Raw genomic sequence first — 16,497 nt, 5'->3', positions numbered from 1 at the left:
TTGGAAAACCAATTAAGTACTTTCAAATTATTTAATTGATATATGTAATAATTACTCGAAACTCTTGAGACTACAGAATATGAATAATTTGGAATTGTTCACAAAATCCAAAGGACAAATTCTCAGGATTTTACCCGATTTGGAAAACAAAATGCAAATATATGAATTTAATTGTGCTCACAAACTATATTTTACTGTGTATGTTACATACTTTCATATAAACAACTCGGGTCTCCTTATAGGTAGGATAAAACATTTATATACTGTATATTTAATACAGTGTAAAGACAAACACCATAAGGGAAGTTAGGACCCATTGGCAAAGCAGGGTGTGAGGAGGAGTCGGACTTGATTGACATGCGTTGGAGAGCAGAACAGACTACAGAGACTGACTAAACTACAGCCATAACGGAGAGTGTCACTGTGATTATTACAAATCCTGTATACAACTTTACCGTCAGTTTTGAGATACAAAGCAACGAGTCGTTAACAACAAACAATGACTTTTCATACCTGATCTCAGTTTTATTCTGTTTTCTGCAGAGCTGATAATGCTTAAGATGAAGCTGCCCATGAAATCGGCTGTGGAAGGAGGACACAGAACGGCCGAAGACGAGCTTGAAGAAACCTCTGAATGCAATCTCCATATTCCCGGTTCTAGTTTCCAGACGTCAACCAACACCAACAGGTTTACAGATTCTCCGAGCGGGCTGCGGTACCCAGCCTCTCTGGATAAAGAGGCGGTGTACGAGTGGTTCGGCTTGTACCTTAGCCCAGCCAAGCGAATCGAGTTTATGTGTGGACTGCTTCATATGTGTCAGCCACCGGAGTTACGCTTTCTGGGCTCCTGCCTTGAAGATCTTGCACGAAAAGATTTCCACATCCTCAGGGACTCCGAGATAAAAGCAAATTGCCCGAACGATCTGAGCCTGTTGACGGATATCACTGACCCTGTGATCCGGTCCAAACTTCTCGTGTGTATGTCCCTCTTGGGGTCTGAGAACAGGGAGTGCGCTGAGATACTATTCCGTATCCTGAGCCATGTGGATTCCTCCTTGAACTTCTTCAAGAACCACGGCTTGCCTGTCACTTCGTATACGGACCACCATCGGTGTGGTGATGGAGAGGAGCCCGGGGGATCGTTGCAGGGTTGCGGGCCCCCAATGGAGGTAGCAGCCGATGCCCAGCAGCAATTGGAGCTGCTTTTAACCATGGCCTCCTTGCACCCAGCTTTCCCTTTTCACCAGAGAGAGAGTCTGAGAATGCATTTGGACAAGATTGAGAGATCTTTTGAAGAAGAGAGACAACATTATCATCACAATAATACTCAGGTAATAAAACAAATTATATATATATAATATAAAGATTACACCTAACCGATGTACAGATGTACAGATGAGTGTTCAAGTTCAAACATATTAACAGGAATAAGAAAAAAATATATATTATGTGAACTTGACATGTTTTGACGAGGCGTTTTCAGAATTCAGTATTCCATCTGAGCAACAGGGTGAGTAATTCTAATTGTAAAATAGTAGTCAGTAGCCACGATCAGCTCATTGCAATTTTGTTTTAAACAACGCACCTTCTATTAAAGTAAACTTGTCTTTATTTTCATGGGTATTTTTTTATTATTATTATTATTATTGTGTTTACAAAAACATAAACATTTAGTGTGTCCTTTACGTTTTAATAAGTAGGCCTGAGGTTATCCCCAGAACTTAGTGGGCCAATTAACCAACTAATGGATATAAAAATACTCGAATACAGTAATAAAGCCGTTGTAATAATATAACATTAAATGCTTTTTTTGTTTGTTTGTTGCGTAAGTGTCTTTCCATACATTTATCATATCAGTTTGTGAATCTTACGCTGAGTTTAACGATACGAATGGTAACAGTATTTCGTTTTCATTGCAGAGATATTATTGGCTAGAAGCTGTCGTGATTCGTTTTCATAACTGGTGTGTGCATTGGGTTTTGACATGCTGTACCCAAAGGCTGGCAAGGTTTTTTTTAAAAAAAATTGAGAATAGGGAGGTGGGTACAATGTGTCTGAAAAGTTAACTCTATAGGAAAGGGCACACGTGCAATTTTTAACAGGTCAGAATCTTAAAAAAAAAAAAAAAAAAAAAAAAAAAGGCAAAATGCCTTTTCTAGTTAGCAGTATGCAACCCAGCCCTTGAACAACTTCGTTCACCCAAGAGCAAGACAAATACTACATCTAGACGTGTAACAACTATTTAAGTTAATAATGTCGGGTATTTAGGCTGCATTGTTTCTTCGCTAGATTCCTGGGTTTGTATTGTTTATTAAATAAATAACGCATTACCAGTCCACTGTGGAGTTGAAGTTTCTATAATTAATCGTTTTCTTATTAAATTAATAAAATGTGTTGAGCAGTTAATGTAGAGATGTTGATAGGCAACCTAAGGATCTGTAAACTGTGAAAATACTGTACATTGAAAAACTGACATACAGTATATGGAAAATACTGTTAAGCATTTATTTGTATTGCTTGTTTTGGGTAAAACACACCCCCTTACACACACATTGCTTTAACAAGAACAGAAAAAATACAATATTGATAATGTAAGAGCTTTCTGGAAGCTTCAAAAGGCGTTGCCCTTTTCTTGTCAGGTAGCCAGAGCACTTCAGAAAACTGAATATATATATATATATATATATATATATATATATATATATATATATATATATGTATTTGTTTGTGTGAGATGGTCAGGCAGTTCACAGGTGTCTTGTTGGCTGCAGCAGGGCAACATCACAAAAAGTTGTGACAAGCTTGCAAAAAAATAAGTATAGATACAAAAATGCTCTAGGGATTTATTAATGTTCTGCTTGAAAGGAGGCAACAGTGTTTACTGAAGAGGCAAAGGGCTACTGAAGAGGCAAAGGGCATTTTTACTTAATTGGGCCTTATAGGCAGTATCTGAATGGGCTTTTGACTGTAATAGGCTAAATAAGCTGTGAGCACTTACCATGCCTCTGGATAATAATTCCATAAAACATTATGTATTGCTTGGTACAAAGAAATTGTACTGTTCATAATTTGGTACTCTCGTTTAAAAGTGTACATGCTTCAGTTTTGTTTTGTCATTTATTAAATGCTTAAACTAAACTCCTACATGTGCCTCTAAATGTTTTCGTTTGCTTTGTCGTTACTTCAGCGGTATTGTATATGCTTGTACATCACACCACAATTTGTTTTTCTCAGCATCAAAAAAGTAGTATTTTATTGGTTCTTTTTTAGTCTTTTTTGATAAATAGCCTAAAATGCTTTTGCTCCATATTTATAAACGTTTTGTGACTACCTGTGTTGCAATATAATTTCTGTATCGGTGATCTCACCAATTTTACACATTGGTTACCCAAGTGGTCCATGGAGTAGGCTTGTGTGTTTGGAATCCTACAGATTGTAGATGGCTAAAAACCTGCACTGTAGTGCTCTTGAATACCTCCCCTATAAATGCACATACTTACAAAGAGATGTAAGTAGTGTAAGACTGTTGTACACAGCAAGTCTACACTTGGATTTCTCTTGTGGTTAGTGTCATCTTCAGGATGCAAGCTATTGTTAAACTATAGTCTTAGCATGTCCCTGTGACCATGCTGTAACCTGCGTGTAATACTGACGTAAAACTTTGGTGTAGTTTCATTTTATTGCAATTGAAGTGATTTTGCAAGACCAGTTTGCTAATGTGAGATTTAAGTTGTATGGGGACCTGTCAGCAAATCTCCAATCTTGCTATTGATGTAGAAACATCTTATGGACAGGTTTATGGGCACTGACTGTATTAAGTGTAATTAAATGTACGCCCACTAGAGCAAATTATCTAAATATAAGACATTGTGGGTTAGCTATAATTGTTGCAATGTCTAACTAATCTGTTGATTAATGCGTTAACTTACAACTTATATGTTTTTCGTGCCTGTTTTAGAATGAGTTATTCATTTATTTCTACCTTTAGATTGATTGTGAGGTTAAATCCATTATGTCAGACAAGTTGCCCACCTTAATCACAGATTTTTGTCAGTTTGCAATCAATGTTTTTCTTTGTGGATAATGGTATACTGTACTTATTGGTAGTAGTAGTTGTAGCAAAAATGGAGTGGTTTATTTTTGACAAAAAGCAACAAAAGAGCAATCCAGACAGACATAACCAACACCTACTGTGTCATTTTTCATTGCTTTGTTTAATTAGCAGTTCACAGAGCTGAAATTTAGTGTTCCCCATGTCACTTAAGGGTAAAGACAAGGTTGCCATGGCACTGTCTTTGTGGCAACCAAGTAGGGATTATTTTTGTTAGAAGTCTAGATTTAGACTACTGTCTATTTAACCAAAAAAGAACAAGATTGCAAGACCATACAGACGCCTGCATTAGGCCTACATTCATCATTCTAATTCTGGTGTCTTTTTAATACTGTTTTCTAGTACTGGGACAAACACAGGATTTTCATGTTTGGATATTCGCTCATAATTTAAATATTCGTTTGGATATTCGTTCGTTTTTCAAAAAGTAATAAAAGCCATTATATTGCTCTGAGCGCAGGCATAGCAGCAGTACAGGGGGCGTGGCCATGGCCCCTGTGTGTGTGCCTTTATTTTACAGCAAGACCTTATAATATGTAACACGTTAAAATAGAAAAATATCCCAGGAGTAAAGATTAAGTTGTGTAGGACTTACTTCACCCCAGTGAATTAACTACAAAACAAAGATGCTAAGTAGCAGTTCAAGTTAAATGTTTTGTTTATTCCCGAAATAAATTGTACATAAAGTTGACAACGCATTTTATTGGTTTTCTTTTTTTTCATTCTCTGCCATCGACACGTTTTCATAAAGTAATAACATGAGGTGAAGGGGAAAAAAAACTCACTGTTTTGGTTCTCTTTTTATTACATTCCATATAACAGAAAATCGCAACAAAGTATATACAGACGTGCTCAAATTTGTTGGTACCCTTACAGCTCATTGAAATAATGCTTCATTCCTCCTGAAAAGTGATGAAATTAAAAGCTATTTTATCATGTATACTTGCATGCCTTTGGTATGTCATAGAATAAAGCAAAGAAGCTGTGAAAAGAGATGAATTATTGCTTATTCTACAAAGATATTTTAAAATGGCCTGGACACATTTGTTGGTACCCCTTAGAAAAGATAATAAATAATTGGATTATAGTGATATTTCAAACTAATTAGTTTCTTTAATTAGTATCACACATGTCTCCAATCTTGTAATCAGTCATTCAGCCTATTTAAATGGAGAAAAGTAGTCACTGTGCTGTTTGGTATCATTGTGTGCACCACACTGAACATGGACCAGAGAAAGCAAAGGAGAGAGTTGTCTGAGGAGATCAGAAAGAAAATAATAGACAAGCATGGTAAAGGTAAAGGCTACAAGACCATCTCCAAGCAGCTTGATGTTCCTGTGACAACAGTTGCAAATATTATTAAGACGTTTAAGGTCCATGGAACTGTAGACAGCCTCCCTGGGCGCGGCCGCAAGAGGAAAATCGACCCCAGATTGAACAGAAGGATAGTGCGAATGGTAGAAAAAGAACCAAGGATAACTGCCAAAGAGATACAAGCTGAACTCCAAGGTGAAGGTACGTCAGTTTCTGATCGCACCATCCGTCGCTTTTTGAGCGAAAGTGGGCTCCATGGAAGAAGACCCAGGAGGACTCCACTTTTGAAAGAAAAACATAAAAAAGCCAGACTGGAATTTGCTAAAATGCATATTGACAAGCCACAATCCTTCTGGGAGAATGTCCTTTGGACAGATGAGTCAAAACTGGAGCTTTTTGGCAAGTCACATCAGCTCTATGTTCACAGACGAAAAAATGAAGCTTTCAAAGAAAAGAACACCATACCTACAGTGAAACATGGAGGAGGCTCGGTTATGTTTTGGGGCTGCTTTGCTGCGCCTGGCACAGGGTGCCTTGAATCTGTGCAGGGCACAATGAAATCTCAAGACTATCAAGGCATTCTGGAGCGAAACGTACTGCCCAGTGTCAGAAAGCTCTGTCTCAGTCGCAGGTCATGGGTCCTCCTACAGGATAATGACCCAAAACACACAGCTAAAAGCACCCAAGAATGGATAAGAACAAAACATTGGACTATTCTGAAGTGGCCTTCTATGAGTCCTGATCTGAATCCTATCGAACATCTATGGAAAGAGCTGAAACTTGCAGTCTGGAGAAGGCACCCATCAAACCTGAGACAGCTGGAGCAGTTTGCTCAGGATGAGTGGGCTAAACTACCTGTTAACAGGTGCAGAAGTCTCATTGAGAGCTACAGAAAACGTTTGATTGCAGTGATTGCCTCTAAAGGTTGTGCAACAAAATATTAGGTTAGCGGTCCCATCATTTTTGTCCATGCCATTTTCATTTGTTTTCTTATTTACAATATTATGTTGAATAAAAAATCAAAAGCAAAGTCTGATTTCTATTAAATATGGAATAAACAATGGTGGATGCCAATTACTTTTGTCAGTTTCAAGTTATTTCAGAGAAAATTGTGCATTCTTCATTTTTGAAGAATGCACAAACAAATTTGAGCACGTCTGTATAATACATAGAGTCTATATAAAAATCACTAAACAACATTTTCAGGAAGTTGGGTGCTGTTAACCCTTTGCAGTCCATTTATTAAGTGCGCGTCAGGCGCGTCAGGTCCAATTCATTTTCACACGCGCAGTTAATTTTAGACGCGCTGTTTAAAATGTATTTTTTTCCACAGTCAAACAGGTTTAAATGGCCCTGCATATCAACAAAGCACTCACTAGGCTTCTCCAGCCCCGCCACACCCTTTCTTTCGCCATCGCTTTCATCTATGTAAGAAATAAATAATAATAAAAATAATAGTCAATAATACATACCGATCAATCATCTCCGGATCACTCGTTTTATCACCAAACTCCTCAATATTGCGATCAAAGTCATTATTTTATTACTATAACATCTGAAAAAAGCTCTGCAAATGTCCATGATAGTCTCTGTGCGCTGACGCACTCAGCCAGCTTGTTTACTATGACCGCCCCGTTATCCGATACCAAGGCCATATATGACTATTCATGTGATATGCCTTTTTTTTTTTTTTTTCCCCCGACTTGTTTCGGCTCCTGTCGCTCCCACTCGGCAATTGAATGGTTTTCTCTGCTTTTTCCGGAGAAAAAACGACTAGAAACCCGTTTTTTGCGTTGCTATAATGATGTCGGACCCAGTCCGACAAAGGACCTGAGAGGAATAATTGCAATGTCGGACCCAGTCCGACAATGGACCGCAAAGGGTTAAGCGAGGCATTTCTGGCTTGCTCTAAAGCAGTACAATGCATTTTTGTCCCAGATGGCTTTCCATAGAGATCACTATGTGTGTGTGCGCATAATCTGGTTTGTTTACTTTTTGCTGTATAAAACTTTTAAACAGAGGCTCAACAGCTGTTGTGTTGATCCTGTGTTTTTTTTATATATACAGTGCCGTGAAAAAGTATTTGCCCCCTGTCTGATTTTCTGCATTTTTGCATATTTTGACACTGAATGTTAGCAGATCTTCAACCAAAACATAATATTACATAAAAGGGACCCTCAGTGAACAAATAACACAAACAATTGATACATATTTCATTTATTTATTAAAGAAAGTTATGCAACACCCAATGCCCCCGTGTGAAAAAGTAATCACCCCCTTAGACTCAATAACTGGTTACGCCACCTTTAGCTAACTGCAACCAAATGCTTCCTGTAGTTATTGATTAGTCTCTCACAGCGCCGTGGAGGAATTTTGGCCCACTCCTCCATGCAGAACTGCTTCAACTCCGTGACATTTGTGGGTTTTCGAGCAAGAACTGCTCGTTTCAGGTCCTGCCACAACATCAGTGGGGTTTAGGTCTGGACTTTGTCTAGGCCATTCCAAAACTTGAAATTTCTTGTTCTTCAACCATTCTGATGTAGACTTGCTTGTGTGTTTCGGATCATTGTCTTGCTGCATGACCCAGCTGCGCTTCAGCTTCAGCTCACGGACGGATGGTCTGACATTCTCCTGTAGAATTCTCTGATACAGAGCAGAATTCATGGTTCTTTCAGTGATGGCAAGGCGTCCAGGTCCTGATGCAGCAAAGAACCCCCAAACCATGACACGACCAGCACCATGCGTGACCGTTGGTATGAGGTTCTTACTGTGGAATGCAGTGTTTGGTTTTCGCCAAACATAACTGGGCCCATGTCGGCCAAAAAGTTCCACTTTTGACTCATCTGTCCATAGAACATTGTTCCAGAACTCTTGAGGATCATCCAGGTGCTTTTTGGCAAACTTGAGACAAGCATTCATGTTCTTCTTAGTGAGCAATGGTTTCCATCTTGCTACTCTGCCATGAATCCCATTTTTGCCCAGTGTCTTTCTGATTGTGGAGTCATGAACACTGACCTCAGCCGAGACAAGAGAGGCCTGCAGATCCCTGGATGTTGTTCTAGGGTTCTTTGTGACTTCCTGGACGATTTTACACCTTGCTCTTGGAGAGATTTTGGCAGGACGCCACTCCTGGGAAGATTCACTACTGTCCCAAACGTTCTCCATTTGGACAATATGGCTCTGACTGTGGTTCGATGGAGCCCCAGAGCCTTAGAAATGGCTTTGTAACCCTTTCCAGACTGATAGGCATCAATAACTTTTTTCTGGAGGTCTTCAGGAATTTCTTTTGTTCGTGGCATGATGTGCCTCTAGAACCTGTGTGCTGATAACTTCACTCTGATGGTAAGGGCCAGAGTTAATCAGATTTATATTGGGCAGGGCTGGCCCAAATCAGGCCTGGTTGTTAACCAAAGTACTCAAACAGCTGACCTTAATTATCCCTTTAATTGGGTTGAGTTAACTAGCGGGGGCAATAACTTTTTCACATCTGAAGATTGCATGTTTGATTACCTTGCACACCAAACAAATGTTAACCTATAGGTGGGGTTCAGGGGGCGGAGCTAGGCACCAACAACTTATCATCTGCTGTCATCAATTAAATCTACCTTATTTAAACATTAGTCACCTCTACCTCACTGTCTTGTGTTTTTTCGTTTTTGGCTTAAACCTAAGCGATTTCAAGACCCATCTACTTTTGCGTACCTCAATAATGGAGTACTTAAAGCAGTTGTCATCGGATTCAGAGGATTCCCAGGATTTTCTGTCATTAACAGATCATTCTCCTTCAGCTTCAATCCAGGGTCCATCCAGTCTCTGTTTTTTCTCCCCTTCTGGTATTTCAGTTACATCTGATCAGGCTCTCGACCAGGTTCCAGTTCAAATGTTGCCTACTGTTCCTGCCTCCCAAACATCGAATCTGCGGCGATCCAAGCGTCTTCAGCCTCAGGACGCCCCTCCGGATCGATTGTTTTGGAAGGACTGTCCCATGAATAAATTGATAAAAACCCTCCTTAAAAATGGTAATGCGATTCCGGCATTCTCTATTGCAATTCAGTCTCAGCAGAACCAGTCTTTCCTCCGAAAAAACATAATCAGCCCCGCCCAGCCATTCAGGGTCCTAAAACAGACAGCAGGCAGTCTATTCCGGATCTAACCACCCCCACAAGTAGCACCGCTAACCAGCAGCCAGCCATTGAAATCCAACATTCACAAATATTCAACGAGATAAAATCATTTATGCAGCCTTTTTCCGATACTCTATCTTCGGTCAGTTCTCAACTGTCGGATCTAGAAAAAAGGATGTCTATTATGGAACAGGGAAAACAATCTACAGCGCAGTCATTAATTTCAGCATCAAATACTGCAGCGCCGCCTACAGCTTCTTCCGGTCCAGCCCTAATTTCAGCCAGCGAAGCAGATTCTCCAATATACAACCTTGCTACCGCATCTACATACGGATCCTCCTCTCCAACGGCAGCTAGACGTCACACTATATCTCCACAAATCAGACGTATCATTCTCGAAGGTAAGGACATTAATCTTGTTTCACTATTAATGACGACTTCGGAATTCTTGGACCATAGAGTAGTCGATTGTGGAGAATTGGCGGTAACTCTAAAATCCAGAGATCTCAGACTGCTTAAAAATCTTACATTAGGGGAGTTTGTCTTTGCTTTCTCCATATTCAGAGATTTGTTATGCTCGGTATATCCTAACCGCAGAGCTGAATTGGAATCTTACGAATATTACATCGTGGAGCTGTCTGTCAGATACGGAGGGACTATGTTTTATGAGTATCATAAAGCATTCTCTGCAAAAGCAGCAGAGATATTGGCAGCAGATAATCACATCATCAATTGGGCAAAACCTGATCCAGATCTAATAGAATTTTTGGTGGTCTAAGGGCTAACGCATGTGGGGTCTGCGCTTCAACAGCTCATTCAACAGCCCTCTGCCCTAAAGCTGCAATTGCATCAACCTCTAAAGCACCCGGTTTCGCCGCTAATTCATACAGATCTTCAGTACCTAATCCTATACATTCTTCAGCTCCCCTCGATCAATCTACAAGGAAAGACAAATACGGGCGCAGTATTAGATTTTCAGGAGGAAGACAAATCTGCAACAATTTCAATACTGGCTTCTGTTCTAATAGGCAATGCAGTTTTATCCACATGTGCAGCAGTTACGGTGACGCTCACTCTAATACAATCTGCCCTTTAAAACGCAAGTGACTTTCCCCGATGCTCACCGTCTTTACTCCTATAAACATCCTGGCGTTATCATGTAAATTACAGAATCATCCCGACAGTAACTTAATTAATTACCTGATCGACGGATTAAAAAATGTTTTTTCAACCGGTCTTACTCAAATTCCTTCTTCCTCGTTCCAAAGCAAAAATCTTTATTAAGCGACTCAAGATCCACAATCAGTGCAGCCTCTCATCGAAAAAGAAATTAAAAAAGGATTTATAGTCAGTCCATTTTTAGCTCCTCCTTTTCCAGTATATAGAATTAATCCTATCGGCATTGCCACGAGGAAAATATCAGGAAAAAAGCGTCTCATTATTGATTTATCAGCACCACGGGGGTCAAGCACCAGCAGCATTAACTCATTAATTCCCCAAGATCAATTTTCCCTGCATTACATCACTATTGCAGACACAATACATTCAATTAAATTAGCAGGTCATGGTTCCTGGTTAGCAAAAGCAGATATATCAGACACATTTAAAGTAATGCCAATCCATCCTTCTCTCCGTTACCTGTTTGGTATATGCTGGGAAGGGAAGTTTTATTTTGCCACTCAATAGACTTTCGGCTGCCGCAGCAGCCCGAAGATATTTGATACCCTGTCGGAAGCATTATGCTGGATTCTTCTTAATGTCTATCATGTCCCGTTCTTGCTCCACTTGCTGGATGATTTTTTAGTAATTTCTCCTCCTTCAGATGCACCAGCAGAAGCGATTTCCAATCTTAAAAGCTTATTTTCTGAAGTTGGCGTTCCGCTTTCAGAAGAAAAATCAATCGGTCCCCTTCATTCTTTGGAATTCCTTGGAATCATTCTAGATACAGAAAAGTTTGAAGCCCGCCTGCCTGAGTCTAAACTTAACCATATTCGTTTGCTCATTCAGGATTTTCAGATCAGTGAAACAATTAAAAAACGGGCACTGCTTTCATTGCTGGGTTACTTTAATTTTGCAATACGTATCATTCCACAGGGGAGGACATTTATATCTCGGCTGCTAGCGCTGGCATCAACAGCAAAAAATCTGGACTCCTATTTAAATATCTCTTCAGAAGCTAGGAAAGACATTAAAATGTGGTCTGCACTTATTCAGCACTGGAACGGTCTCTCTATGTTTTATGATGATTTCATTTCAGCTCCTCACGATATGGCTTTATTTACTGATGCCTCATCTCTGGGATTCGGAGGTCTATTTAATAATCAATGGTTTTGCAGTACATGGCCTGAGGAAATCGAGAACATATCTCCTCATCTAAAATCCACAGCTCTGCTAGAGATATACCCCCAAGCGGTGGCATCCCTCGTGTTTGTCGGGTCTCCTCAAAGACGGTGGCCCCTCTCCTGTTTGTCGGGTCTCCTCAGCGACGGAACCCCCCTTCTATTATGTTGGGCTTCAAAGAGGTGGAACACCACGCATTATATGTTTTAACAAATACTAACTTTATGTTTTCTTTCCGGTTCGCGAGCCTCTTCGTATGTCGGGTAACCTCAGAGACGGTGCCCCTCTTGGTATGTCGGGTCACCTCAAAGACGGTGGCCCCCCTCCTGTTTGTCGGGTCTCCTCAGCGACGGAACCCCCCTACTGTATATGCTGGGTCAGGAAGAGCCGGAACCTCTTTTGTGTTAACAATACTAATTCATGTTTTTCTTTCTGGTTCACGAGCCTCTTCGTACGTCGGGTAACCTCAGAGACGGTGCCCCTCTCGTATGTCGGGTCACCTCAAAGACGGTGGCCCCCCTCCTGTTTATCGTGTCTATCGATCAAGTAAATGTTGGGCCTTGAAGAGGCGGAGCCCCTCTCTCCATGTGTATATGTTTACTAACTCTGTCAATAAACACTATCAGGTGGCATAGCTCCGCCCCGTGAAATGAAAGAAGCACCAAACTTTGGTGTCATTTTTTTCTCTCAGACTCCCTCTATATACTACTACAACCCACAAAAAAATCTGACCAAATACAATGTGAAAAATGTGCAAAAATGCAGAAAATCAGACAGAGGGCAAATACTTTTTCACGTCACTGCATATATTAATCTCAAATATCACACGGAGCTCTTTTTCATTTGACTTTTTTTTTTTAAACTGTCGCACAAATTCAAGGTATTTTTGTCATTTGTAGCGAATACGAACATCTGATTTTTATATCCAAATACATGTCAAAACATATTCGTTAGAATATTAGGATATTTGCCCCAGCACTACTGTTTTCACACTAGGCCTTAATACACCAGCATTTGGGCTGGACTTTACTGTTCATCTTCCAAAGAAAACTCAGGTTAACTAACTCTAGGATTAGGATAACTAAACCCACCCACCTCAGATAGTTTCAAATCCGAGTTACTAACTCAAACAAATCCTGAAGAGTGTGTGAGGGCTAGTACAGCTCAATAATTGTACTGTGCGACAATTCTATATGCGTGTTCCTTACTACCTTGTAACAGACTGAATACACCATTACTGAATAATGGGAACTATAAAACTTTATTGTAGAATGCACCGCAATAAGGTAAACAAATCAACAAAGCACTCACTAGGCATCTCCAGCCCCGCCCCACCCTTTCATTCGCTATAGCTTTCACATAAGAAATAAATAATAATAATAGTCGTACATACCGATCAATCCTCTCCTGATCACTCGTTTTATCACCAAACGCCTCAATAATGCGATCCCAGTCATTATTTTATTACTATAACATCTGAAAAAAGCTCTGCAAATGTCTGTGATATTCTCTGAGCGCTGGTGCACTAGCAGCCAGCTTGTTTCCTTATGGCCGCCGTTATCTGATGCCAGGGGCAAGTATGACTATTCATTCATAGATTTTCGGCTTATTTCGGCTCCTGTCTCTCCCACTCGGCCACTGAATGGTTTTCTCGGCTTTTTCTGGAGAAGAAACGACTAGAAACCCGTTTTTTGCGTCTTTTTGATGATGTCGGACAGGGTGCGACATTGGACCGGATAGGAATAATTGCAATGTCGGACCAGGTCCGACATAGGACCGCAAAGAGTTAATACTAACTTTAATTCAGCTGAGTTATGTGGTGTATTTGCACTTAAAATAATAAAGAAAGATCTAACTGAGAAGTTAGTATAATTTATTTAACTAAGACTTAAGAAAGCTGAAAGTACCGATTTGGATTGCCTGACTGTATGTGTGTGCGTGTGTGAACAAAGGGAGTGAGCACGATTGAGGCGCGCTTTTTGAAAATGATAGTAATATCATTGAAGATGAAAATATCAAAGGAAGAAAAGTGGTTTCATAGTCTTTGAAAGTACCTCAGCCATGAAAAACAATAATTATTTATGACGAGTTAAAAGAAAGGTAATATTACTATATTGTCTAAATTTAAGTAAGATATACATATTTTTGTCTTTACATTTGGTGTGTTCCAAGGGGAGGGGCTAAGTTGGGTATTAATAGCCTGTAGCAAGCTCCACACTCTGTTCGGTTGGTTTTCTAAAACTGGTTGGTGCTGTTTAAAGGGCTGAGGGGGAACCTGATTTTCAGAGTATAGCCTCCTTTATTGATTTTATTGATTTTTTTTTTTTTTCTATTAATTTATTTTTGTGGCCACATTTGCACAAAGTGCAATTTTGTTCCTGTGTTCCTCACACTGTGTGGACAAATTTGTAGTCTATGCCAGATCAAATTACAGGTTATGTGTTGTCAGATACAAGCCATTTTTTTACTGCGCTGTGGTATCTGGACAGATCCTGTTGTGAAGGCGAAATGGAGCAATTCTGCTTTAATTGGTTAATAAGTGAATACCGAATTACCGAATTACAATATCTGGGGGAAAAAAGGATATTGCCTTTGAAAATAATTAACACACACCTGCTCTTTTAATAGTATAATATTTCTTCTTCTCCACTTTATCTCTAGGGGTGATTTTTTTAACCCTTTAAAAACAATTTTAGAGGTTGCTGTACTCATTTGTAGGTATTAATTCTAAATTGCTGATCATTTGTCCCTTATGTTTGCAGCAGAACAACGTTCAACCAAATGATTACTTTGCGCCCAGTACTGACAACAACCGGTTTGAAAGAACAGCACCTACTCAGGGAAACCAGACTGCCTCTAGGAAAGCACAGAGAGAAGGTAAGTCCTTATTTGTCTGTAACAAGAGTTTATTCATTATCTCAACATAATATTCAACATGATAGGGCCGGGCCCTCGCGGCCCGCTTGTGGCAGTGGAAACAGGGTATAAGGGCTGCCTTATAAAGGGGAGCACTGTACCTTGGAACTGCTGGTGAAGTGTGGGCGGTTGTTGTTGATAAACAGGTTACATGGCCAATTTTGTAATACAGGGCCCTTTTCACAAAGCTGTAACTCTTGAGTTATTTGAATACTATTTTTATTGGGTCTGTTTTAAAAATACTAGGTTTTCTTTATTTTTGTATCTTTCAGAAGAAACCATATTTTAAATAAATCGCAGGTTTAAAGTGAGTATTTTTATAGGTGTGGAAGTTTAACAAAACAGCAGATGAGGTTCATTTAGATTACCTAGCTAGTCCTGGCATGTCCAGCTACATAGCTTTGTAGCATCGAGACCGCAGCCATAGCACTTTCACCTACAGCTACAGTCTGTCTTGCAGCCACATTTTGTCAGTTCCTTCCATGTTTTACCTTGTTTGGTCCATTCCCAGTCAACAGGACTTTGGGTGTCTTGCTGACAGACTGTTGCCTGCACCCATATGTATCCTGTCTGATGGGTAGGATACATATTGTAGCTGTATTGTTATGACTGCAAACTTTTCCAAGATCTGCAAGTCATCATCATGAACTGATAGTGAACGCTGATTAAGTTTTATGAAGATGAAGATGCCTCATCACGCAAGCAGGGGCTTGGTAAAGAGACTGGGTGCTGATGTAGGATTTGGATTCTTCTTCATGAAGTAAGCTGGTTGAATATTGGTAAATGATTTGGGAATCTGTGGAACTTGAGTGGTTCTCGCACCTCGTGAATACAGTAAATAATGTCTATGGTACCTGAGTAACAAAGATGCGCAGCCATGTTTTATGGGGATATTTTGTTTACAATTTGAGGAGAAATGCTTAATTATTTTTGTGCTAAAATTGCATGTATGAGCCTAAATAAATTACTCAAAGCAATGGGAATGGTAAACAAAATGAAGGTAAGCTATGTTTTGTTCGATTTCCACACCTACAAATATTACGTTTTGTGAATCGGGCCTATAAACTTGTGAAGAGGGCCTATACTGTATATGTTGGGTAAGAAATGGTTACAGCAAGCACTACCTTTGTTTAGAGGCATATTGCTTATTCTGAACAAGCAGGACTGTTCTATTTCCAGCAGTACACATAAAGATGATTGTGCTGAAAGGAGTGTCAAGAAGTAGGACAGACAGATGCTTGGAGTACACATTTGAGGTAAGTACTTCTATGCTTTTTGGTGAAAATATGAATATAAAGTTGCTTTACCCCACATTACATAACAGAAAAGCTCTCCATGATACACTACCTTATAAACCTGATTATTTTACACCCTGACAACAGAAGCTTCAACTCTCTGGTATTTCCAGTAGCTCGAGTGTTCTGTTAGTAGGTGTCGTATGCTCAAATGTGACTGTTTTTACATTATTAGCATAGATTTTTAAACCTTTTTTTGCAATTTGTACGTATTCTTTTACGCTTTTATCTGGAGAAAGTTAGTCTAGTTGTGATCGAATGTGTGTTTCATCATCATATAACTTGTATATAACTTATATGATCACAACAAATGTATTATATTAGGTTTCTTCAGTACTTGCAGCAGAATTAATTCAAAACATTGGCATCACAATTAGTCACTTACGCCAGTATCTTT

General features: G+C 39.6%; 1 protein-coding gene across 2 annotated transcripts in view; it reads left to right on the top strand.

Moving 5' to 3' along the window:
• Positions 1-306: 306 nt before the first annotated feature.
• Positions 307-16,497, top strand: part of LOC117394875 (zinc finger CCHC domain-containing protein 2-like) — an 88,606-nt gene continuing 72,415 nt past the window's right edge. Inside the window, exons 1-3 of one of the 2 annotated variants that reach the window (XM_033993552.3) lie at positions 307-1,331; positions 14,652-14,766; positions 15,988-16,061. In XM_033993552.3, the coding sequence (XP_033849443.3) occupies positions 552-1,331; positions 14,652-14,766; positions 15,988-16,061 (969 nt within the window). In that variant the 5' untranslated portion in view covers positions 307-551. Of the gene's footprint in view, positions 1,332-14,651; positions 14,767-15,984; positions 16,062-16,497 lie in introns of both variants that reach the window. The other variant, XM_033993551.3, reaches the window with a different exon arrangement.

This window comes from Acipenser ruthenus, chromosome 3 (assembly GCF_902713425.1).
Source record: "Acipenser ruthenus chromosome 3, fAciRut3.2 maternal haplotype, whole genome shotgun sequence".
Taxonomy (NCBI): domain Eukaryota; kingdom Metazoa; phylum Chordata; class Actinopteri; order Acipenseriformes; family Acipenseridae; genus Acipenser; species Acipenser ruthenus.
The sequence above is the reverse complement of the archived record's forward strand: the minus strand, read 5'-3'. Positions and strand labels throughout refer to the sequence as shown.